At 48.5% G+C, this 23509-nt stretch overlaps 1 protein-coding gene across 3 annotated transcripts in view; it reads right to left on the reverse strand.

The window, feature by feature from the left end:
* Window positions 1-2511: 2511 nt before the first annotated feature.
* Rab4a (RAB4A, member RAS oncogene family) overlaps window positions 2512-23509 on the reverse strand; it is a 28556-nt gene continuing 7558 nt past the window's right edge. Inside the window, exons 2-8 of one of the 3 annotated variants that reach the window (XM_021170728.3) lie at window positions 13592-13672; window positions 10426-10540; window positions 8811-8873; window positions 7500-7616; window positions 4976-5071; window positions 3673-3805; window positions 2512-3117 (exon numbers count right to left, since the gene is read on the reverse strand). In XM_021170728.3, the coding sequence (XP_021026387.1) occupies window positions 3690-3805; window positions 4976-5071; window positions 7500-7616; window positions 8811-8823 (342 nt within the window). In that variant the 5' untranslated portion in view covers window positions 8824-8873; window positions 10426-10540; window positions 13592-13672 and the 3' untranslated portion in view covers window positions 2512-3117; window positions 3673-3689. Of the gene's footprint in view, window positions 3118-3672; window positions 3806-4975; window positions 5072-7499; window positions 7655-8810; window positions 8874-10425; window positions 10541-13591; window positions 13673-23509 lie in introns of all 3 variants that reach the window. The other 2 variants (XM_021170727.3, XM_029480783.2) reach the window with 2 other exon arrangements.

Consider the following 23509-nt stretch of genomic DNA (forward strand, 5'->3'; position numbering starts at 1 on the left):
TCCAGCTCCTGGATTTCTTAAATAGTAACAAAATTGCATTGAGGGAAAGTTTCCACTATTGTGCTAAGCTTATTTCCAGGGCCACCTGCACTTCAGGATACTGAGACAGCCTCTGCTTCGTGTTCAGAGCTGCTGCTCACTTGGGTCACCTGGCCATAGCTAGCATATCAAAGGAAACAAAGTCTCAGTGGGCCTCAAGGCCATGCCACTCGGTGTCTGAACAGGGAGGCTCAAGAGGAAAGATAGCAAATACAGTGCAGGCATCCAAGTAGCTCTAGTGAACGATAGAAACACTCTCAATGCCTAGACTGAATGGTCAGTAAGGAGACGGATGTCATAAAGAGCCATGTAAATGGGATGTTGCTGTACATCTTAATTCCAGAATGGGGGAGGCAGAGACAGGAACATTTCTGTGAGTTTGAAGTCAGCCTGGGTCCATCAGGGTTACAGAGCAAGCCTTTACCGTCAAACATGAACCCTAAATGGAAACAAACTGAGCGAGCACAGCTGGATAGACACAGTGGTGGAATGGAGAGGAGAGATACCAGTGTAACAACAAGAGAGAGACTGAAGAAAGAGTCTCAAGGGGACCCGTGACATGAAAGATGACCAAAACAGTGAAGGCATTAAAAGGCTTGGAATGAACGACATCTGGAAACTCCTGCTCTGATGAAAGGAGTTGAGCGAACCGTACGTGGGAAAGACCCAAAAAAATGCTCTGAGCCCCCGTGATCCTGGGGGAAGCAGAGGCAGGATTTGGGTTAGAGACCACATCAGGACACATCATCATCAAACTGCCCAGAACGAAAAAGACACCATGAAGTGCTCAAAGAAAACCCACATGCTTCTCTGACAATCTGAATGATGGCAAATTCTTCATAGAGACCAGAGAATGTGAATCATTAGTGGGGAAAAAAAAAATCAGCTAGGAATTCCTTATCCAGAGTTGGTCATATTGGCACACACCATAATCCCAGCATAAGGGAGGCTGAGGCAGGATTATCTTGAGTATGGAGCCAGCCTGGGCTAGAGTAAGACCCTCTCTTAAAGGGGAGGGGGGGCTCTGAAAAGACTAAAATGATTCAGAAATTTTACAGTGAGATATTTAATACTAAAATTGTTTTACCTAAAAGAGAGCAGGTTCAGAGAGGCTGAACAGCATTAAAAAAGAGTGCAAACCAAAACAAACATATCAGTGTATACCATGTCTTAGTGTTTCCATGCCATCCACACTGCAAAGCTGCCAGGACTTCCCGGGACTCATCTGACTCTGCAGAACGTGTGAGCATCCCACCCACGGACCGGTGCAGGTAACTGAAGGCGTCCTAGCAGCTGCTGTATTGGGACGGAGGCAGAGGCTGTGTGGCCAGGTCCAGCTGGGGCGTTGTATGGGTCAGCTATAGATAGGGAGGACTGAGGAGTTCAGAGTGAGAGCTGGAGGCTTGCACCTCCCATGAGATGACAGGTGAGGATCAGCCACAATGCAGGAGAGCCCGGTGACCACCATGTGCCAACGGGCAGAGGCTGCTTCCCCCAGCCATAGCCGTGCAAGCCCTTCCGGGACACAGCATTACTGAGACAGCAGTCCTATTGTATAAACAGACCTGGCCAGCCAAAGCAAATGAGATCATGCATTATATTCTACTGTGGTAGGATTCAACTAGAAGTTGGTGACAGAAGACCAGAGCTGAAGTGGACACTAAGTAGCATATTCATAAGATAAATTGCCAACGAGAAATCTCAAAATTGGACAACATTTTAAATAGAAGAGAGCAGAATAGGATAGCAATGAAGTTTTGGCATATTAAAATGTGTGCAACGCAGTGCTCAGGAAACATTGTTTGTTTGGAAAAAGGCTTTGCCCGGTGTGGCGGCCTAGGCCTTTATTCCCAGAACTCATAAGGCGGAGGCAGGTGGATTTTGTGAGTTTGAGATCATCCCGGTCTACACAGCAAGTTCCAGGGCTACATAGTGAGACCCTGCCTGAAAACAGAAGCGGGTTGATTTGATAGTTGTATGCAGTAAGGCATTTATGTATTCAGGAAGAGCTACAAAGATATTTTGTGAGATCCACCTCTTATGAGGTACCCACCCCATACACTGTACTCCAGTCTCTTGAGCTCAAGCTGGTCTTGAACTCATGAGCGTCTTCTGCTGTCTCAGTTCACTGAGTGCAGGGATTATAGGTGTGCTATCAGCATGTCTGACCTAGGTGTGTGGTATGGAGGTGTTTGCTGGAGACCAACCCCAGGGCCTTGCACATGCAAACCAAAGCACTTTAGCCTAGCCCAGGATTTCTTAATAAGCAATATCCTTTGCACTAGAGGTAGTGAGTTTCCCGAAAATGACCACGAAACAACGACCCATGTGAAGAGGCGGCAGTGCCCCTACACTGAGCTTCAGGAAAAGCATTGTGGTCAACAGTGTGCCTTCTGGCCGGGAGACGGTGGGGGTGGCGTGGAAGCCGAGCAGTCTGGACAGGCTTACCCGACGGCACAGAGCAGGACAGTGTACTGTGCGTGAGAAACTCCATTCCACTTTATTTCCAGGTGTTAATGAGTCCTGTGGGTTTAGCATTTCAGGTGTGGATCACAGAAACAGTGTAAAAGGTGTGTGTGGGGGGAGGGATTAAATAAGAAACACACTGGCTGTTCACACCAGAGTCCTTTCATACCGGGTCATACGCATAACCAACACAAGGAGGAAAGCACGCTCACGGTCACGACTGCATCTCCTGGGAGTTAACCAATGCAACGAGAAAAGCACGCTCTCTCGCATTCACAACTGCATTTCCTGGGAGTTTAAAAAGAAAGCTCACTGAGTGCAGGGTTCTGTCATGTCACACTGGCTCTGTGCTGTGGGAACGTGCTGGGCCGTGGGCAGCACAAGCTGGATTTAACGGAACATGAAGGGTACGTGTTGGGCAGGGGTCTGCATACATGTGGCATCTAAAGGTACTGTCCGCTGAGTTAGTTCGCAGAATGGCTGCTGAGCCCCGGCTGCCAGTGTACACCGTTCCCCAGGAAGATCTACTTCTGTGCCGAGTAGAAAAGATGGTAGTAAAAACTCCAGCCTCTTCAGGCTCCGGCGGCTGTACTCCAGGACCCACCGCTGAACCTGAGAACCATTAAGCGTGATTTAGATACTTCTGTGCTTGTAAAGACCAAACAGCTCAGAGCCCGACAGACCTGACTGCTTCACCTTTGCATCAACACTGGCTCACACTGCTAGCCAGCCTGTGAGCTGGGCATGGGGACCTGGAATCCCAGGGCTTGGGAGGGAGGCTGAGGCAGGAGGGTTGTCCTAAGGTGGAGGCCCATGTGGGCTAGACAGTGAGTTCCTGCCTCAACTTCCCCGACAAAAATGTCCACTGTGGTATACAGGAGAGGGCGCTACTGAAAGTTTAGTGGGGAGCTTGCTGGTTCTGGAGATGCTCCAGTTAGGTCGAGTGCACTCCATGGTTTGAGTTAAGAATGGCTACAGCAGGACCACTGGGCTCTCCCTGTCTGCCTGGCCTTTGCTTCTGAATGGTTGGGAGGAGCTCCTGCAGAGCCAGTCCTGTGGGGATGACCTCTGACTATTCCTAAGGGCCTCTCCTCCCCTCCTCTTCACCTCCTACTGCAGTTTTACAGCCCCTCCTTCCTGCCAGGATGCAGGGCCCCCAACATCCACCTGTGTCACTGGGGCGCCTAGCAGCCACACTCCTGTGCACTTGGAGCCTGTGTACGTCGAGGTGACCGCAGCTGTCTCAGGGCAGCGTCTCCATACTGGATGCCAGAGCCCATCCTCTCGGGGTCCAGTTCACCTGAGGACCAGGAAAAGGCCTGTGACTCTGTGTTCCCCACACATGGTGAGTAAAGGGCAAAGTGTGATGTCCCATGCATTTGTGTCTTCATTGTGGAGAGCAAAAATATATCTACTAACAATATTTTTTGTTTTTTGAAACAGGGTCTCACTATTTAGCTTTGGCTGGTGTTTGGCTTACGATGTAGACCAGACTGGCCTTGAGTATAGAGATTTGTTTGTCTCTGCCTCCCTAATGCTGGGACCAAAGGTGTGCGCCACCACACTGGGCTGGAAAAAAAATGCCTTAGTTTTAAAATGTGTGTAACACATGTGTGCAGGTGTGTAACACATGTGTGCATGTGTGTAACACATGTGTGCATGTATGTAACACATGGATGCCAGAGCTCAACATGCATGCTTTCTACCTGTTTTGAGACATGGGTTCTCTGAGACCTGGGGTTCACTAACTTGGCAACGCAGCCTGGCGAGTGAGCCTCAGGGGTCTTCCTTACTCTGCTTTACCAGTGCCTCGATTACTAGCATGTACTACCACACCCAGATTATTACACGGGTGCTAGGGATCAAACTCAGGTCCTCACATTTATATGCTATCGTCCCAGTGCCTGCAAGAGGTGTATTCATTCGAGTACAGGGCATGAAATATTCCTAGGAAAGAGCCCACAACAGTGGCTGACTTCAGGGGCTTCTGGATTTTTCAAGGAATTATTTAAAGTGTGTGTATGCACACCTGTGTACAGGAGCTCAAGATGGCCACGAGAGAGCATTCATTGGATCTCTTGGAATTAGAGACGGTTATGAGCTGTCCAGTATAGGTGCTAGGAACGGAATGGAATTTGGATCCTCTGCACGAACAACGTGTGCTTCCTGAGCCTGAGTTTTCGATGTTTGAGTGGAATCATGTAACAGTATTATGCATAAAAAAATGAACTTAAAACTAAGCAACAGCAATAGCAATGTTCACTTACTAGTTTGCAACAACTCAATTTGATAGCACCCAGTGCACACCTGCCCCTGACCAGAGACTCCTGGGAGCTTGCTTCTCTCAGGTAAGCATGACTGACTTGCTATATAGCAGAGCTTTACTACAGCCTTGCTCATCACAGCCAGCAGGGGGCACTGGTGAGCTACAGGGCAAAACCCACAGATGAGGCCAGGGAAAGGCTGGTACCTGATTCAATTTTGTTAAGTATTTTCCTTGCACACTGCATGAAAGCCTCTTCGACGTTCTCGCCAGTCAGCGCACTGGTTTCCAGGAACATCAGCTCTACAAATGGAATCAAAGAAGAGAGGGAGCCGCATTTAGCAGAGTGGGAAAGAGTGAGCTTTAAAATCTCAGTGCAGATTCTCATTCTAGGAGGGAGTGCGTGCTATGGTGTGGGCTCAGTGGTCAGAGGACAGTTTGTAGGTCAGACTTTTCTTCCTTCCGCTGCTACGTGGGCCACAGAGATGAAATTCATGTCCTCGGGCTTGGAAGCAAGTGCCTTTGTCCTCTGAGCCATCTTGCTGGCCCAATGACAGTGACTTTTAAGTGCTGACAAGCCTGTTCAGGATTCTCATGTAGTAACATGCAAAATCCAGTACCTAAATCTTCTCTTTCTATAAATGTAAAATGAATACACATAAATATATATTTTTGTTGTGTGTTTTTATGAGATAAGGTTTCACATAGCTGAGGCTGGTCTTAAACTTTTGGCCCTCTTGACCGTGCCTCCCAAGTGCTGGGATCTCAGGGTATTTGGTCCGGGTGTGTTGATGTGTTCAGTTATGGGAGCCCAACCCTTTCTGAAGAACGGCCATTGTTGTGCCCTGACCCCCGAGCTGACAGGATGAAGGCAGCACACTGTGGCAGTTACTACACCAGTTGGGGCTGGTTGGCTAAAATCATGACTTGGAGCCAAACTTTCTTCTCCAAGTGATCTGCGTGCTGACAAATCACTGCACTGCACTGCACTGCACGGTACATGAGCAGGACCCATGTCCATCCCAGCCAGCCACAGCCCCACTGTCCAAGAAAAGCCATCCCCACCCACAGCTTCTAATTTATATTCAGTTTTAAAATGTGTACATTTGGGCATCCTAGATAATTTTTACTAATTTGGCTCTCCTCTAATCGTTAATACTAATGATCATTAATAATAATTGGGGAGGTTTTGTAGTCCCACTTGATTTATTTTTATTATTTTTTCATGAGTGTTTTGCCTGAATGGATGTTTATGCACCACATGGGTACCTGGCGCCCAAGGTGGTGGTTAAGTTGAGAATCGAACTTGAGTCCTTTGCAAGAACAAGTGCTCTCTTCCACTGATCTGGCTCTCTCGCCCTGCTGTACTACTTGGACTCATGTTCCTTTATCTCCAGAGCAGGGGAAAGCAGGGGAAAGCCTGCTCCTGCTGGCAGGTACAGCTATTAGCCTGTACTAACAGGTCTGTACTAATGGAGGGCTTTCCTGATCATTCTAAACACCTCCTGCTTTCTAAATAGCTCTAAAATGCCAGGGATGGGGGAGCAGGGGAGGCGGGTGGAGGTTGGGTGACGGTACACACCTTTAATCCCAGCACTCAGGAGGCAGGTGGATGTCTGTGAGTTCAAGGCCAGCCTGGTCTAGAGAGTGAGTTCCAGGACAGCCAGGGCTATACAGAGAACCATACAAACAGCTAATGCTAAAACAATGGTTCTCAACCTGTGGGTCCTGACCCTAGGGGTTAGGGGTTGCCTAAGGGTCATAAAAGTAGCAAAATTACAGTGTGAAGTAGCAACGAAAATAATTTTCTGGTCGGGTCACCACAGCATGAGAAACCGTATGTATTACAGGGTCAGCATTAGGAAGGTTGGGACCACACATCTCATGTGTAGACTTAATTGGTTCTCTTTCCTTTTTCTTTCTTCCTACCTTTCTTCCTCTATCTCCCCCCACCCCATTTGAAACAGTTTCATTGTATAGCCCTGGCTACCTTCGAGATTTCAGTAATCCTCCTGCCTCTGCCTCCTAAGTACAAGGATTGCAAGCCCAAAACACCAAGCCTGGGTCGGTCATGTTTAGTTCTTAGTAAACCCCTGTTAAGATGGGAAAGCAGGTTTCTGTCCGCCTCCAACCATATGTGGACTTAAGGATGGAGTAGTCTCAGCTGGCTCAGAATTAAGGCTCTTCCTAAATGTTGATAATGCTGTTATCTCTGCAAGCAATGCCAATTTTGCAATGCAGTTTTGACATTAATAAAGTTGTTACTCAGCCTGGTCTACAGAATGAGCTTCAGGGACAGCCAGGGCTACATAAAAAGACTCTGTCTCAAAAGAATAAGCAAGGTAGAGGTTTGCTACCGTTGAATGAATGACTTAATGTAAGAAAATGAAGCTAGTTGGCTCTTTCATCTGCTTCCTTTCTATGTAGGAGGATGACTTTACCAAGTACGCTTCACGTTACATTAAAAAACGTGCCACTCTAAGATGGCTAACATACCAGAGACATAAAAGCCCTGCAGATGGTAAATCCCTTGCTTTCCTAAACCCACTGACCTTTGTCGGCACAACGGGCACAGACTAAGCTATGCTGAAATAGCCTAAGTTGACAGTAGAGACTCTACAGTGTCATAAGATAGCTTCAACTCCAAACTCCACCAGCTGGTTTAAGACCCCCAAATGTCACTGTGCCCAGACCACCCTGAGAGACTCTCTAAGAGGAAAAAGTCACTTGCCATTCTCTTGTGCGAACCTGGAGGCTTCGAGGAAGGTGACTTCCCGGTCGGCATCCAGGTCCTTCTTGTTCCCGCAGAGGATGAGGACGATGTTCTGGCTCGCCAGCATTCTGGCATCTGTTAACCAATTAGTAAGCGCATTGTAGGTTTCTCGGCTGTGTGACACAAGATTGTGGAAATGATACATGTATTTTATAAAACTAGCAACTGTTTCCAGTCATCCTCACCATGCACACACTGCTTATCAACTGCGCCTCAGAGGTGATGTGGGAACCCAAATGCTTGGTGATACATCAGACTCATGGGCTATGTTTAGCTTCTATTACAATGAAACCCTCTGAGTTTCAAAAAAGGGCTTTCCTTCCCTTCACAGATGCACCTGAACCCTGAAGATACGTGCCTGGCTTGCAACACTAATCATGGTCACTTGTAGACTTGTAAGCACCCATAGGAATCCACCACAACTTTGCAAGGACCTCCTGGGGCTTAGGGACATTATGCAGGTCTTCCTGGCTTTGTCTACCCAGGACCAGCTCAGATCTGCAGGTTGGCTCCCACATTTAAGGACCCACACGAGTGATGTCACACCCTGGCAGGTTGAGTCTCTCATGGCACCGGGGGGAATGAGGAGGGTGAAGTCAGGAGTGTCAGCCCCTCTCAGAAGAGGAAGGTAGCCATGCTGTTCTCTCCTAGGTCAGGTTCCTCCCAGGAAGGACCCCCTTGGTGGAACCTTTTGGATCACGTGTTTCCAGGACAATGCTGCTAACTCTGAGGTCAGTGGATTGATGAGATTTTCAAGACAGGAATGTGCTGGGAGCTGCACTGGCCAGTCCTGTGGTCACCAGGCATGTGGGGCATGGAACATTTGAAATGTGGCCAGAGCAACCCAAGAGTAAAACTAAGTTGTTACATGTAGCCAGTAACTACAACTGCAACAGTATTTCATTAGTTGATTTAACCACCTCTACGATCCAAGAATTTTACCCTTATGAAGTCCAGGCCTGTAGAGTTTGAAAAGCCATTGGAGCTAGGCTCTGAGCCCACTGATGTGAGCCTGAGTCTGTATCTTTAGCCTCCTGATCATGTCTGAGAAGGCACACAGCCTTGCAGACCTTGAGGAGCGTGTCTCGGACAGTGTGAAGGACGAGGCCAAAGGCTTGTTTCAGTCCCAGCAGCTCCCACGTACCAAAGCCCTTTATGATCCCCCTGGGTACAGCCACGCTGCCTCTCTAGACCAAACTAAACCATACATCTCGCCAACACGGGGATGCAGAACACCAAGCAGCCTGAGCGACAGGGAGGTGACATTACCTGGTGATGTCATAGACAAGGAGTGCCCCAGCTGCACCTCTGTAGTAGCTTCTCGTCACAGACCTGAAGGAATGACAGGGGCTTCTAACAATCAAGGCCCTTTTCTTCTCCCCATAGAAACCATGCTTCCTTTTGAACCACATAGAGCCAGGACACGCAGGGCACTCTCTCCAAAACAGGGAGAGCTCTGCTGAGCAGTTCTTTAGGTCACGAGGTTCATGGGTCTGCATGTGTCCCGAATGTCCTGAGCTCTATGTGGGCAGCAGGCACCAGGAGACCCTCATGTCTCTGTCCCCTCCCCCACCCCCCAGGTGCCCTATGCTGTTCCCGCCCTTCTTCCCAGGAAAAGCCCAAGACAGGAACAGCCTAGATCCCTGCCAGGGGCCACATTTACTCCGACCTACACAACATCCTTCTTCACCCCTTGCTCTACTGAGGACTGGGTCTCTCTGTCCGCCTCACATTCTCACATAAGGAACTGTTGTTTTAGTATTTTCTCCCCTGTAATACCAACTGCTCTCTCCCTGCTAGTTTTTTACACTTGATTGTGTGTATGATGTTGGGGTGGCGCATGTGGGTGCCACATCATGTATGTGGGAGTCAGATAACTTTGTGGAATCATCTCTTTACTTCCACCTTTGCATAGTTCTGGAGATGGAATTCAGCCTGTCACGCTTGCCCAGCCTTTAGCTGCTGAGCCATCTTGTTAAGTTTTTACACTAACAGAATAACATTTGCTCTGGTATCTCCTGTGGTCTCACACTCTATTGCCCAGGCTGGCCTTGATCCCCTGGAACGATCCTCCTGCCTCAACCTCCAAAGTAGCTAGGACTATGGGTACTACCATACTCTATCCCCAAGTTTAAAAAGTGAAAAGCCTGCGTGGGTGGGAGGGTGGGTGGGTGGGGGTTATCACTTCTTCCACACTGAATCTTGACTCTCTGACTTGGTGTACTCTGCAGAATGCATGACTAAAATGTTCACACCCCGCTGTGCATTCATTGTTACAGGATGCTGACCACACAACCTGATTAGCAGTGGTCTGGGGTTAGTCTTTCTGAGTGCCAGTTGTGCGAGCCTGTCCTGCAGGATCCATGGCAACTGTCACAGCCTGCTCCAGCCAGTGTAAAGGGATAAAACCCTCCATGGTGGTTTAAAAATTCCTCATAGACGTGTAATATGGAAAAAAGCCATCTGCCTTGTCTTTGCCTCGATTTTAATCTGAAGGCATACTATAGCCGGGATGGTGCTTCGCACTGGTCATCCTGGCATTCAGAGCTTGATACAAGAAGGTCGTGGGCGTGAGGTCTACCTAGACTGCACAGTGAGATGCTGGCTCAAAACGCCAAACAGACTGAAACCAAAAGCCAACTGCACCGATACCCAGCGCCAGCGCTGCATCCTCCTGACCGAGCTGCCACCTCTGAGAGTCTAGTCCCCTAGTGATTGTTTGTTTTGGTATCTGGGATCCAGTCAGGGCCCTCAGACGTGAGAGCGTCCGGATGGAGCTGCAGCTTTTGAGTTCTGTGTGCATGCTGGTCTGAGACCGCACGCAGTGAAGGCGTCGGGCTAAGCCGTCCGAGTTCCATTCTCAGTAAATAAGAAGGAAAGCTACCTGAAGCGCTCCTGGCCGGCTGTGTCCCATATCTGTAACTTTACATATTTACCACCGACATTTATTATCTTTGAGCCAAATTCCACTCCTATGGTATGATTTGAGTCATCTTTGACTAAAAACAAAAACAAAGAACAAATAATTACACTTTAGAACCCGACTGCAACAGTTCAAGGTTTAAACAGCAACATTAAGATAGACCAAGGGCTGGAAAACTAATTTAAAAAAACAGTAAAAAGGGAAGCGTTTGGGGGAGGGGAGGCAGAGCACAGCAAATGTTTCCATTGGTTTATTGAAGAGACCAGTCCTAGCTCTTCTAAACTCATCTGGGGCATGCCATCAGTACAGGATAGCTGTGAGGAAGCCATAACTTCGAGAGAACGCTGCACCTCACTGGCTGGCTCTCAGCTCAGCTCATGCCTGGACACAGCTTCAGCAACCAGGGGTGCTGCATGGTAATGCTTTTTTTTTAAAAAAAGAATATTTGGATGGATAAGAGGTTAGACAGATAATCCAGCCTGCGCCAGAAAGATTCAAATGTGTGATCAGGTAGGAAGGACCCCCTCCTGCCCCCGGGCCCCCCAGCAAACTGCAGAGGGAGGCCTAAGCAGTAATCCAGGCGGAGGCATGCTGCTGTGACTGACTAAGGTGAGTAATAAATAAGATGAGCAGTAATGGGGCAGAGGCTGCTGTGACCGAATAAGGTGAGTGTGCTGCTTCTGAGGCTCTGGGGACAGGCAGGAACGGATACACAGCCTGTCTGGCTGTTAACTGTTCTCAGAGATGGAGCAGTGCAGTGTGCTAACAAGCCTGAAAGGACCACGAGCAGGCACTGTGCACACGGGAAGGATGCCATCTGTTGGTTCATGCCTGCAATTCCAGCAGCTGGGGAGCTGAGGCAAGGCCGAGGCGTGAGTTCGATGCCACCTTGGCTGTGTACTAAGTTCCTGGCCAGCCAGAGAGCTAAAGGATGAGAGGTGATCCATTTCCAAAAATCAAAAATAAGTGAAGGTTCAGAGGATGCTCTGTTGGTAAGCCATGCTACAGCACATGCAGGGCAGAGGATCTGACCAGCTCATCACTGATGGGCCCTGATGGAAGAAATTCCAGAGATGTCTTTCATTCTTTGCCAAGATGCTCTGTCTCCCTCCCTCCCCCAACGTGAGGGGTTCCCCTCCTTAGGTGTACTTTATTAAGCCAAGTCTGTGTTGAGCCTGCCTCTGACTGCCCTAATGAGCAGCTCTCCACAGTTCCTCACACCATGACCACAGTTTCACGTTTTCTAAGGGTTTTTGAATTTACAGGCTTCCACTGTCTTAAACAGTGTGGAAGAAAGATCAGATCTCCCTTCCCTAAATGCTGCTAGCCAAGGTAAGCACGTGACACTGTGGTCCAGAGTCCTCTGTAACAGGCCTTCCCCCGCTACCTGGGCCATCTCCATTCTTCTTCCTGGCCTGCAGAGCAGGATAGGATAGGGACAAAGGGCCTCAGAGGCACTAAAGGCACCCAGGGCAACTGAAGGCTATAACCCACCCAATTGCACTCTGATGTACATCTGGCTACTCTGCCAGCAAACAGAGTCCTATTGAAGAACCCTTTGCTGGGCTCACCACCTTAGGGTAAGGGTAAGAAAACAGTATACACCAAGCTGCCATTGAACCGAAACACTAACGTAATAAAAACTCCATGTAAAGGTTTAAGAATACAACCTATATGGACGTGGTGGCCAAAACCTTTAATCCCAGCACTCAGAAGGCAGAGGCATTGGGTGAATGGCCATTCTGAGTTCAGGGCCATTCAGGTTTGTGCAGCAAGTTTCGGGCTAGCCAAGGCTACATAATGTGACCTTGTATTTAAAAACAAAACAACCTCGCAGTGCTGCTTAAAAGTACCCTTACCCGGCAGTAGACCCTGCTGCTACACTGCTGACCACCCGGCAGGATGTGCCACTGGTACAACAGTGACGTGACTGTTACAGGAGGAACCAACCACTCAGACTGGATCTGAGGCCTGCCTCAAAGGAGAAAATTCATAATGGTTCTGCAATCCTGGTCAAGAGCCCATGCTGAACAGTTTATAGAGGGCTTAGTTGGGGAACTTACTATAGTTGTGTTGCTAAATGGACGTGTTGTTAAAGTGCCTTCTGTTTACATTTATACCCTGAGGTTAGGGCTGCTCACGACCTTGGTCAGAGAACCTTCCTTTTAATGCAGACTCACAGCTGCTCACAGTGCTGAGAATAAGAGCTGAGGGTCACTCACAGAGAAGTGTTGGGACGGGGGGAATGGGGGCAGGGGAAAGATGTAAGAGCCATGGGGAGGGGAGGAGCGCTATGAACTGCACAGGTCTGGACATGATGTGGCCACTGCACTCATGAGCTCTCACAGCACTGGTGCCACGAGGCCTGTGTAAGGCCTGCACAAAATCGAGCCCATCAGCATTCAGCCTAGAAGGGTGAGGGGCTCATTAGGCAAGGATGCACCAGCTGAGGAGACATTAGCAGTTAAGGGCAGCTAAGGGAGGGAGAGTTGTTTAGATTCAGGGGTGTAGCCACTGGTAAGCTGCCTGTGCCATGATCCTGTAAATGACCCCACACAAATATGCAAGTGACCTTAATAAATAAGTGACCACACAAATAAGTCAGTGATATGGGGGTGCTGGGGGGTTACCCGGAAGAGGGTTCCAGGGGGAGGTTCTAGAGGGCGGGGGTGTGTTAGGAAGAGGGTCCTAGAGGGAGGGGAAGAGATAAGGAAATGGGGGAGGAGATGATCAAAATATACATGTATGAAATTTTCAAATAATAAATTTTTAAGGGGAAAGTCCTGGGGCTAGAGAGATGGCTCAGAGGTCAAGGACCCTGGCTGCTCTCCTAGAGGATCCTGGTACAATTCCCAGCAACCATGGGCAGCTCACGACTCTCTGTAACTCCAGTTCCAGGGGATCTGACACCCTCACGCAGACAAACATGCAGGCAATACACCAATGCACATACATTTAAAAAGGAATTAAAAAAAAAAAGTGACGTCTTTTGAAACTGTAGTTTCCCCTCGGAAAGTTCTGCTTTCCCGTGAGCAAGTCCGTGCGGTGCGCCAGCGAGCCCAGCTCTCCCAGAAGCACGTGCATGCGGGCGGTTCACATGCGCTGTTAAGATGCCTGCGTTACTCACATTTCTTTTCAATGAACTGATGAAGCAAACAAGATTTGCCAGTTCCCGCATTTCCGATGACCAAGAATTTAAACAAGAAATCTGAAAGGCAAAGAAAGGATAAGAAATAACTTTAAAGGGAGCCACGAATGCATTCGTAAACTATGGTCATAACTCTAGTGAAGTGTCAGTTGCTGATATGATAAAAGAGGTAACCAAGTCTTCAGTGGAGACGCACGCTGCCTTTCCTTATTTACCGGTTTCACGTCCCTGTGCTTCTGATAAGCTCAGAGCTCCTTCAAACAGTTCCTTTGATAACTTCTTCATAGATGTGATGGTTAAAAATTAACTGTGACAATGAATAAAACTGGTCCCTGCTAGCCACTACGAACACGCATTCTCAGCTGCAAGCATAATCAGCCTAGAGAGGGAAGTCTGCTTCTTCCCTCTCTACACGTTTACGTGTGAGTTCTCAGACACGTGGCTGTGTGTCACTTCATCCCTTGGCTGTGGTTCCTGGAAAGCAGCTGAGGCCAAGTTCAGGCTGCATGTCCACTACTCAATACAGACAGGGTCATTTGGTGGTCTGCCTAAATGTCTGTGCACCACGTGTGTGCAGTACCTGCAGAAGTCAGAAGAGGGCACCAGATCCCTCTGGAGCTGGCATTACAGATGGTTGTGAGCTGCTGTGTAGAAGCTGGAAACCAAACCCCAGTCCTCTGCAAGAGCAGCCAATGCTCTTACGCTCTGAGAGTGGTTCTCAGCCTTCCTAGTGCTGCAGTCCTATAGTGCGGTTCCTCCTGTTATGGGGGCCCCCCCAACCATAAAATTATTTTCATTGCTACTTTATAACTGTCATTTTGCTATTGTTATGAAAAGTAATATAAATATCTGATGTGACCCTGTGAAAGAGTCAATGGACCGCCAGAGGGACAGAGACCCACAGGGTAAGAATCACTGCTCAGATACATCTCCAGCTCCTGAGGTATTCTCTTTAAAAAAAAAAAGGATTTATTTATTTATTTATTATATATGTGAGTACACTGTAGCTGTCTTCAGACACACCGGAAGAGGGCATCAGATCCCCATTACAGATGGTTGTGAGCCACCATGTGGTTGCTGGGAATTGAACTCAGGACCTCTGGAAGTACAGTCAGTGCTCTTAACTGCTAAGCCATCTCTCCAGCCCCTGGGGTATTCCTTTTACAGGACTGAAATAAAAGATTTCCAAGATGGAATTTGTTAAATTTGTTAATTCCATAGTTTCAGAAAGTCAGGGTTAAAAACTTTCGTTGTAGCAGAGGCTGGCCTTGAACTCTTGATTCTCCTGCCTCTGTCTCCTAAGTACACCATTATAAGTGTGCCAACATCCCCAGCACTTCAACTCCTCCCTCCCTCCCTTCTTTCCCTCTCTCTATTCATCCATCCCCTACTCCTCTAAGACAGGACCTCACGATGTAGACCAGGCTGGCCTCAAACTCCCAATGATCTGCCTGCCTCTACCTCCCAAGTGCTGAGATTAAAGACATGCTAGGTAGCTTTGTGGTCTGTTTTTGATACAGAATCTTGCTATATCGTTCTAGCTGGCCTGGACCTTGCTCTGTAGAGTAGGTTGGCTTCAACTCAGATATCTACCTGTTCATATGAGACCTGGGATTAAAGGCACTTACCACCTTGTCCAAACAATTGCTATCTCTTTAGTAAGAACTCTAGTCCTGCATGGCTGGGAGCTGCACACCATTGGATCCTTGTTCCAGAAGTAACCCTATCTGCTGCAAGCCCCTCCCTGCCCAGCACTGCTCTGTATTCCTCTCTCCAGACCACATCCTCTTCCAAATGGGACCACGTACTGATGACCCTAGCCATGCCTGCTCTCCCGCATTCAGCTGAGACAGCTGCTAGTTTTTGACATGGCCCTGCCACCAGTTTCTAGAACTATAACCATCACTCAGAGATTACACCTATTTGGTCTCCAATGATGTCCAAATGGTTGCAGAAAACCATGGGATAGTTCATTAGAACAATTTCAGCTTCTCACCATATGTTTTTAAAGCATGACATGGAGACTTCGCTCTTCTTTCTACCCGAGTGCTTTTCTCTTAATAATTATGTATAAAATGTATATTAAAGTATCTTTTAATAGACTTTAATTCTGCTTCAAAACCAAGTTATCGTAAGGGCTGGAGAAGTGACTTATTGGTTAAGAGCACTGGCTATGTTTGCAGAGGACCAAGGTTTGTTTCCCAGCATGCAAATGGCAGTTTACAACCATCCGTAACTCCAGTTCCAAGAGATCCAGCATCCTCATCTGGCCTCTGAGGCATCAGGTACACAGACAGTGTGCATTTACATATACACAGGCAAGACACACATATAAGATGAAAATAACTAAGCTTAGTGTATCTATACAATGTGTCCAGACAGTGTGTCCATATGAGTCTATACAATGTGTCCATGCAGTGTGTCTATATGATGAGTCTATACAGTGTGTCCATGCAGTGTGTCTATACAATGTGTCCATACAATGGAATAGAACTTTGCCTTAAGAAGGAACATGTTTCTAACTTGCTATACCAGATGACCTTTAGGACACTAGTGACATAAACCAGTCATACAATGACAAATGCTGACGATTCTATTTACGTGAGGCCCTTACAGTAGATGGAAAGTGGAGTGAGGGTTGCCAGGGCCTGGCTGGGGCAGAAATGAGAACTTCATTTCATGGCATGAGCATCAGTTTGGAAACATGAGAGTTCTAGAGACATGCGGTGGTCACCTCTGTATTAAGAAGTGTGAGTGTACTTTAACACCACTGAAATGTATATACAAAATTTCAGTCTTTATATTATACATATGAAATGTGTGATATGTATGAATGCAGATATGCTTGTGCTATGACACACATTGTGGAGGTCAAAGGACAGTCTTGGGTGCTGGCTCTTGCATTTTATTTTGTTTGAGACAGGGTTGTTTTTTATCTAACCCAGCATGTGCCAGACTAGCTGGCTTGAGAGCTGGTGATTCTCCCTCCTATCTTCACCTCCCATCTCCATGTAGGAACACCAGGATCCAGACGTGTGTTACACGACTACACTCAGCTTTTACGTGAGCTTGGAGGAATCACACTTAGGTTCTCCTGGAGGCAGGGGTAGGGAGGAGGAAGAGAGAGAAAGAGAGGAAGGAGAGAGTGTGTGTATTCCCATACACAGGGGGGAAAAAAAAAACAAAACAAAACAAGGAAAACCAAGCCTAATCATTCTCACCAAACAGCGTTTTCACCCCAAGAAACTGAAGGTGAGGTGGTTACGATCGCCAGGCTAAGGGAACTGGGATGTCTTTGTTCAGCATTCTCCTCTCTTAGGAAACAAAGTTATATAAGATGTAAAGAGAACATTAAAAAAAAAATAATCAAATGTTGGCTCTCTTGTTGCCTTGAGTGTGGTGGGAGAAGGAACAGAGGCTGGCGACATACAGGCAGAGAGAGCAGAGTTACTGTGACACTGAAGACTCTGCTCCAGGACACAATCCCTGACTCTGGACCTTGGACAGAGCATGGACTTTGGTTCAGATTTGCTGAACTATCCTCCATAAACTACCGTCTGTACCAGACTGTACCATTGCCACGCCTGGCCAGAGGGTGACATATTAGTGTGCCATGATGGAAAAAGGACGGGAAAGATACATGATCTCAATGCAAGAACACGGAAGCTCAGAAAGCTAAGAGATTATAAACAGAAAGCATTTTGTCTGAAATCACTTTGGCCAAATATCCAAGAATGGTAAAGTGTTTAGGAAGCCAGGAGTAACGGTGCCTTGCTGGAACAGTGCAGGTGCAGCCTGGGGTGGGGCTGGGAAAACCCACTCAGGAGGATGGGAACTGTCCCATTGGAAAATGAATTATGAGCCAATACTGTAATTTCTCTAGACAGTATAGCCTGAGTTAGGAAGTTAACAATAAAAACCCTGAAAGCAATGCAGACTGCTTCAGAAGGACGACACCTTTACTAGAGACACAGAGGTTCCCCCACCCCGACACACACACAACCCTCTGAAGATAAGTTTGCAACCAAAAACTACAAAACTCCTCCTGAGGACATTATGATAAGAGACATAAGCCAAACAATGATCCCGTTTGTGTGAGGTTCTTGACGCTCACACACAGAGAACAGGGACACTGGGGTGGGGATGTACCTCAGTGCCTCACTGTGTGCAGACCCCGCCTTCAGGCCCTGCCAAAGAGCAGCCTGGTAAGGGGCCATCAGGATGGCAAATAACATGAGGACACAGTGAAAAATGAAGGAACAGGAGGCTTGAGAGAACGGGTGGAATAGTCTAGATGGCCTGGGAAGAAAAATGATAACCACTGAACATAAGTTCTCTCAGAGCCTGGTGCTCCAGGCTTTCCACCCAGCTACTTGAGAGGATGAGGCAAGAGAATCACAAGTTCAAATCCAGCCTGGACAACTTTGTTTCATAATTAAAAACTGAGAGAAGAGGGCTGGGCATGTACAGGGACCTGGAAAAACAGCAACAACAATAAAATCAGTACTCAAGGCAGATCGAGGAACAGATGACAGGGAAGGGAAAATGAGTGGAGTGGAAACTGTAGAAAACTTACCAGCAGGCAACAGAGCGAGACACACACACACACACACATCCCGCATCACACCAAACCACCACCAACAAAACAAACACACGGGGACCCTGAAAGGTGAGGTGGACAAAGGGATACCTAACATCTGTGAGAGAGGGTTAACACCAAAAGGCACAGTGACTGAGGCCTTTCTAACACTAACGTTAAAGGAATCAGCTGGGTACGATAATTCACACCTGGGCTCCCAGTACTTGGGAGGCAGAGGCAAGACGGTCACTAAGAGTCCAAGGCTAGCCTGGGCTACAGTGTGAGACCCTGCTTCAAAACAAGGTGACTCAGCAGAGAAAGGTGCTTCCTGTCTAAGCCTGATGGCCCGAGTCTAATCCTCGGAGTCCAGGTAAAGGTGCAAATACGGAAACACGTTATATGCCCTCCCCCCATGCATATACACACAGTGATGATAAATAAACAGCAGCAACAACCAAAGAAATTGTCAGGATGAACGTAACCTTGAACCACGGAGGGGAGCTGCATGCATGCATACCTGAGTACAAGGTGGACAGAGGGTGCGGTGCGGTCAGCAGGAAGGAAGACTCCCTCAGGGCCGTGGGGAGATCCCAGCTGCGAGGGCAGAGCCCTGGCTGCAGCAGCTACTTACCCCCTTACTTAAGTCCCTCTTCCTTCAAAGGTCACAAGTTTTCAGAGTCTGATAACATAGTTACGAGCAAGTGCAACAGGCCTGCCTTCCTCTGGGCTCTAAACTACACATGGAGGCTTTAGGAAAACGGCAACTCCTGGGCTGGAGAGACGGCTCAGTGGTTAAGAGCACCGACTGTTCTTCCAGAGGTTCTGAGTTCAATTCCCAGCAACCACCTGAAATGAGATCTCACGCCCTCTTCTGATGCATCTGAAGACAACTACAGTGTACTTATGTATAATAATCAATAAATCTTTGGGCTGACAAGAGCAAGCAGGGGATTGACCGGAACGAGCAGAGGTCCTAAAAATTTGGTTCCCAACAACCACATGAAGGCTCACAACCATCTGTTCAGCTACAGTGCACCCATATCCATAAAATAAATAAATCTTAAAAAAAAAAAGGCAAAGCAAAGCAACCCTCCCTGACGCGATTGTAGAAATCCTGCTCGATGACTCAATGAGAAGCGGGGACGCTCAGGAGATACAAAGTGGGGCCTGGAGAGATGGCTGAGGGTTAAGAGCACTTGCTCCTTCTGCAGAGGACCAGGGTTCAGTTCCTGGAACTCATAAGGCAGGGAACAACCTTCTGGGGAATCCGATGCCCTCTTCTGGCCTCCAAGGGCACTGCACACATGTGCCACACAGCCGGATCCACAGGCAAGGGACTGGTGCACATTAAGAGCAGGGGAAGGTAGGTAGATACACAGGAAAGCAAGGAGAAGGGGTCTACCATTCACTTATCTAGTAAGATAATAACACCGTGCAGCGGATGACGCTGTACATCTGACAATGACACTACACAGCGTATGACAATGATACCGAGTACCACGATGCTGTGCCCCAGCAATCACCAAGAAGCTGTAAAGAGAACGGGATGGGACAGCCATCAGCATTCAGAGGTGGATGCAGCAAAATCAGGAATTTAAGGTTGCTTCAGCTATTTAAGGCTTTAGAAGCTAACCAGGGATCTGTGAGACCCTACCAAGAACAACAATACATGAAACAACATTCCCCCCACCCACCCACCCACCGGCCAATCAACAGAAAGGAGGCAGAGAGCAGAGGGCTAAGTTCGCTAATGTGGCAAGGGGTCATGGAAGGAACAGCACAGGGGTTCTGAGATGAGGAATTTTATAGTTTATGAATATTTATTACATGGCTGGAGAGAGGAGAGAGCAAGAGCGAGAGAGAGAGAGAGAGAGACAGAGAGACAGAGAGAGAGACAGAAAAAGAGAGCTCTGTTCCCTCCCAAGTCATGTCATGGTGGGATAAATTTCTATTCTCAGGGTATTTCCTTCCAGGATCCTCTTGAAAATCCCATGGCTCTTACACTCACAGGTAATGCTGGTTTCTTCAGGAAGGAGGAATTAGCTCGAAGGCAGGGAAGAGTCTGTATCCCAAAATAGGAATGCTAAAATGGGGCCTTATGCCAGCGCGCTTTTAACTTTCCATATGATAAATGTCAGATGGGATGATGGGAAAGCTACTAAGCAATCAGCAGCCATGCGTAGACACAGCCACCCTTCCACGGAGCAGAAAAAGTCACAGCAGCCAGAGGACATGATATCTCCTCCCCAGACCTCAGCAGACCCACAGCCGGACCATGAACCAAGGCATGGAACAGTCTGCAGTCGGGGCCGAGTAGTACACTGTGCTCGGCAGCTAGCGCCCATGACCTCAAGCTTGCTTGGCCAGCAGTGCCTCTGCTTGTGCAGCTCTGCCCGTTGTGACCCCATTCTGCTTTAACTCTTGTCCTGTTCTCAGACTCAGATCATGGCCCCACTCTGTATCTTGGGATCCTGTTATTTTCTTTTTCTGAGCTCATCGTGGAACTAGCTGCTAAGATAAAACTGATCCGAAACTGGATGTCCAACCCCCAAGATGAGAGAGTGCCACAACGTGCGAGTGTGCATGCATGCAAGTGTGTGTGTGTGTGAGAGAGAGAGAGAGAGAGAGAGAGTGTGGGTGCTCACCACCTGCAGTCTGCCAGCACTAGACTTCAGGAGACACTGATCCCAAGAATGCTGCCCACTTCCTCCAAGGAAGGAGAAGGCAGTAAGGAGACACAAACAAGGTGGCCCCCTTCCAGGACACCCGGCCTCACAGTGAAGAGCTTTGAACACAAGTTCTACAATGCCTGCTTAGTGTTCCCTTCAGGTTGCCACTTTGAAGTTGAGATTTCTGCAGGCCATAGAGGGATGGAGGCTCTTGAATTGTGCACCCTCCAGGGTCCCTCTTCTGGTCGAACAGGAGCTTGGCTTTGGGTAGGCAGGATGGAAGATCTAGGGCTTCCTTGCTTTCATGCTTAGAGTTTGAGATGTGAAGACCAATGGAAGGGATACCAAAGGATGCAAGGAGCATCTATTTTGAGATACTGAGTGGCAGATCCAGCTGGAAAATCCTGTGAGCCAACAAGGTTGAGGCCACAGAGGCCTCCCTCACAGGCTGACCATGAAAGGCCCCCTGGTGAAGTCTGTGCCCTTGAGGTGGGGCAGAATCCTGACCACCTGCCCCTGCAAAGCTTGCAGCCTTAGAGCATGCAGATCCTGGACCTGGGAGTGAAGGGCAAGGTATCTGGGAAGGGCATGGACCACGGCTTATCGAAGAGCCAGGAACTTTTACCTCAGGATGGATGCAGTCAGGGATGGGAAGGGGGCAGAAAGTGCCCAGAGTAAAGCCAGGGAAATGAACACCTGAAGCAGGAGAAGAGAAGGTGGCCAGAAGTGATCCCGCACAGCTGTGAGGCTGAGGTACTGGCCAGTCAGTCCTCTGTACAGATGCATCAGTCACCAGGTCAGTCAGGAACTGAGGACAAAGCAAGATAAGATGGCCAGCAGATGACTCTGATGACGGCTAGCCCAAATGTCTGCGGACAGCAACAACCTAAAGAGCTGGCAGGGCTCGGCATTGAAGGGCACACGTACTTCAGGAAAATGCAGAGTCTGCTGCCCTCCTGAGGGAAAGGCAGCCCAGAAGGAGAGAGGTCAGCGCCAGTGCAGGACACAGTGAACACAGTGAAGATAACCACGTCCAATTCGGACGGACGCCCTCAGTCAGGAACGAATCTTAAGTGTATTAAAGAGTAGACTGTTGAAGTTGATTAGGTTAATGGAAAGATGAAGCCTGGCAAACTCTATAAAGAAACCAGGGCAAATAATCCATCAAGATGATTTTCAGAATAGTTCATTTTAAAGAGAGACAGAGAGGAGAGAAAGAGGGAGAGAGCTGCATAGCTTTTCCTTTTCAGACAGGGTCTTACTACGCAGCCTGGGGTTCTGCGTCTGCCTCCCAAGTACTGGGATCACAGGTGTGGGTTACCCCACCCACTGTGTACAGCTAGCTTAGTTGGAGGCTGAGTCAATGGGCTGGCCTGAGGTGCTTGACACATGCCACACAGAGAACAACAGTCAGCTGGCTCTCAGCCCTTCCTTTACGGGGAGCTGGCTCCTGGGCTGTCAGCTTTGACCCACTGAGGGCAGGGACTTGAGGTCTCATCGTCTTTGAAAAGTCTGACTTCCTATTGTGATGAGCTCTGTGATCAGGCCACCACAGGCTCACACAGAAAGCGTGGGTCCTCCAAACAGTATACTGGACAGAGGGACCGTGTCCATGCTCTAGAGGCCTAATGGGTCTGAGGTACCACTGTGCGCTCCCACCATTGAGCATAGTTAGCCTTGGATCCATATGGCTCACGGTTAGTCCACAGAATCTGGTCACATCAAGTAGGGGTGATGAAGGCTAGCCTCTTGGTCATCTCCAGCTGCATGTGGGATCTAGGCACATCTCATTGTGGGTCTGAGTTCTGGGTATCAGTACACTGGGCAAGAAGTATATGGCTTTACTCCCATCCACAGATAAGACTGACTAAGGCACATACCTGCTTCTCAGGTTGGGAAAGTCCCCAGTGTAGCAGTGGTCAGAGGACCATCATTCATGTGAGAAGAGTTTCGACCAGACCTGAAAGCTGAGGCCTGGCAACAACTAGAAACAGTCTGTCCATGAGCACTCTTAACTAAGGAGCAGGTACTGCTCCTGAAGAATGGACCAGAACATCTGTAATGTTTTTATGACTGTAGCAAGCCTGCCTGACCTACACAACACACTGGGTTTGATACCTAGTATCCATAAACTGGGCGTGGTGGTGCACACCTATAATCTTGCACTCAGAGGGTAGGGACAGGAGCCTCAGAAGTTGAAGGTCACCCCTGCCTACACAGGGCATTGGAGACCGAGGTGAATGAGAGGCTACCAGGTTGTCATGAGCTGGGACAAAGGGAAGTCATCCTGCAAACAGTAACAATGAAGCCAGCGTCTGACTGCACTGGCGATCTCCACTGAGAGTTCTCCACTGGGGTTCTGAGCTGCATCCTGAGCACAAATGTGCCCCACAGCCCCTGGCTTGTCACCCTGTTACCTCTTCGGCCACCCCGCCCCCATCTGACTCTCACAGTCTCTCCAGGAGCACCCCAGAAGCTGGCGGCTGCAGAACCAGGTCCTCCCACGCTCTGCTCTAAGGCTTGGCAGGGGCCTTGGCTCCAGACCTGTGTCCTCGGCAGGGAGACTTGTTTTGCCTATTTTCAGGCTACATGAGGTGCCCACGTGATCTTCTCAGTCCAGGAAACTCGATCTACAGGACAGGTTTTATT

The sequence above is a fragment of the Mus caroli genome, unplaced genomic scaffold (assembly GCF_978045245.1).
Source record: "Mus caroli unplaced genomic scaffold, Mus_caroli_1 scaffold_10, whole genome shotgun sequence".
In the NCBI taxonomy this organism is placed as follows: Eukaryota; Metazoa; Chordata; class Mammalia; order Rodentia; family Muridae; genus Mus; species Mus caroli.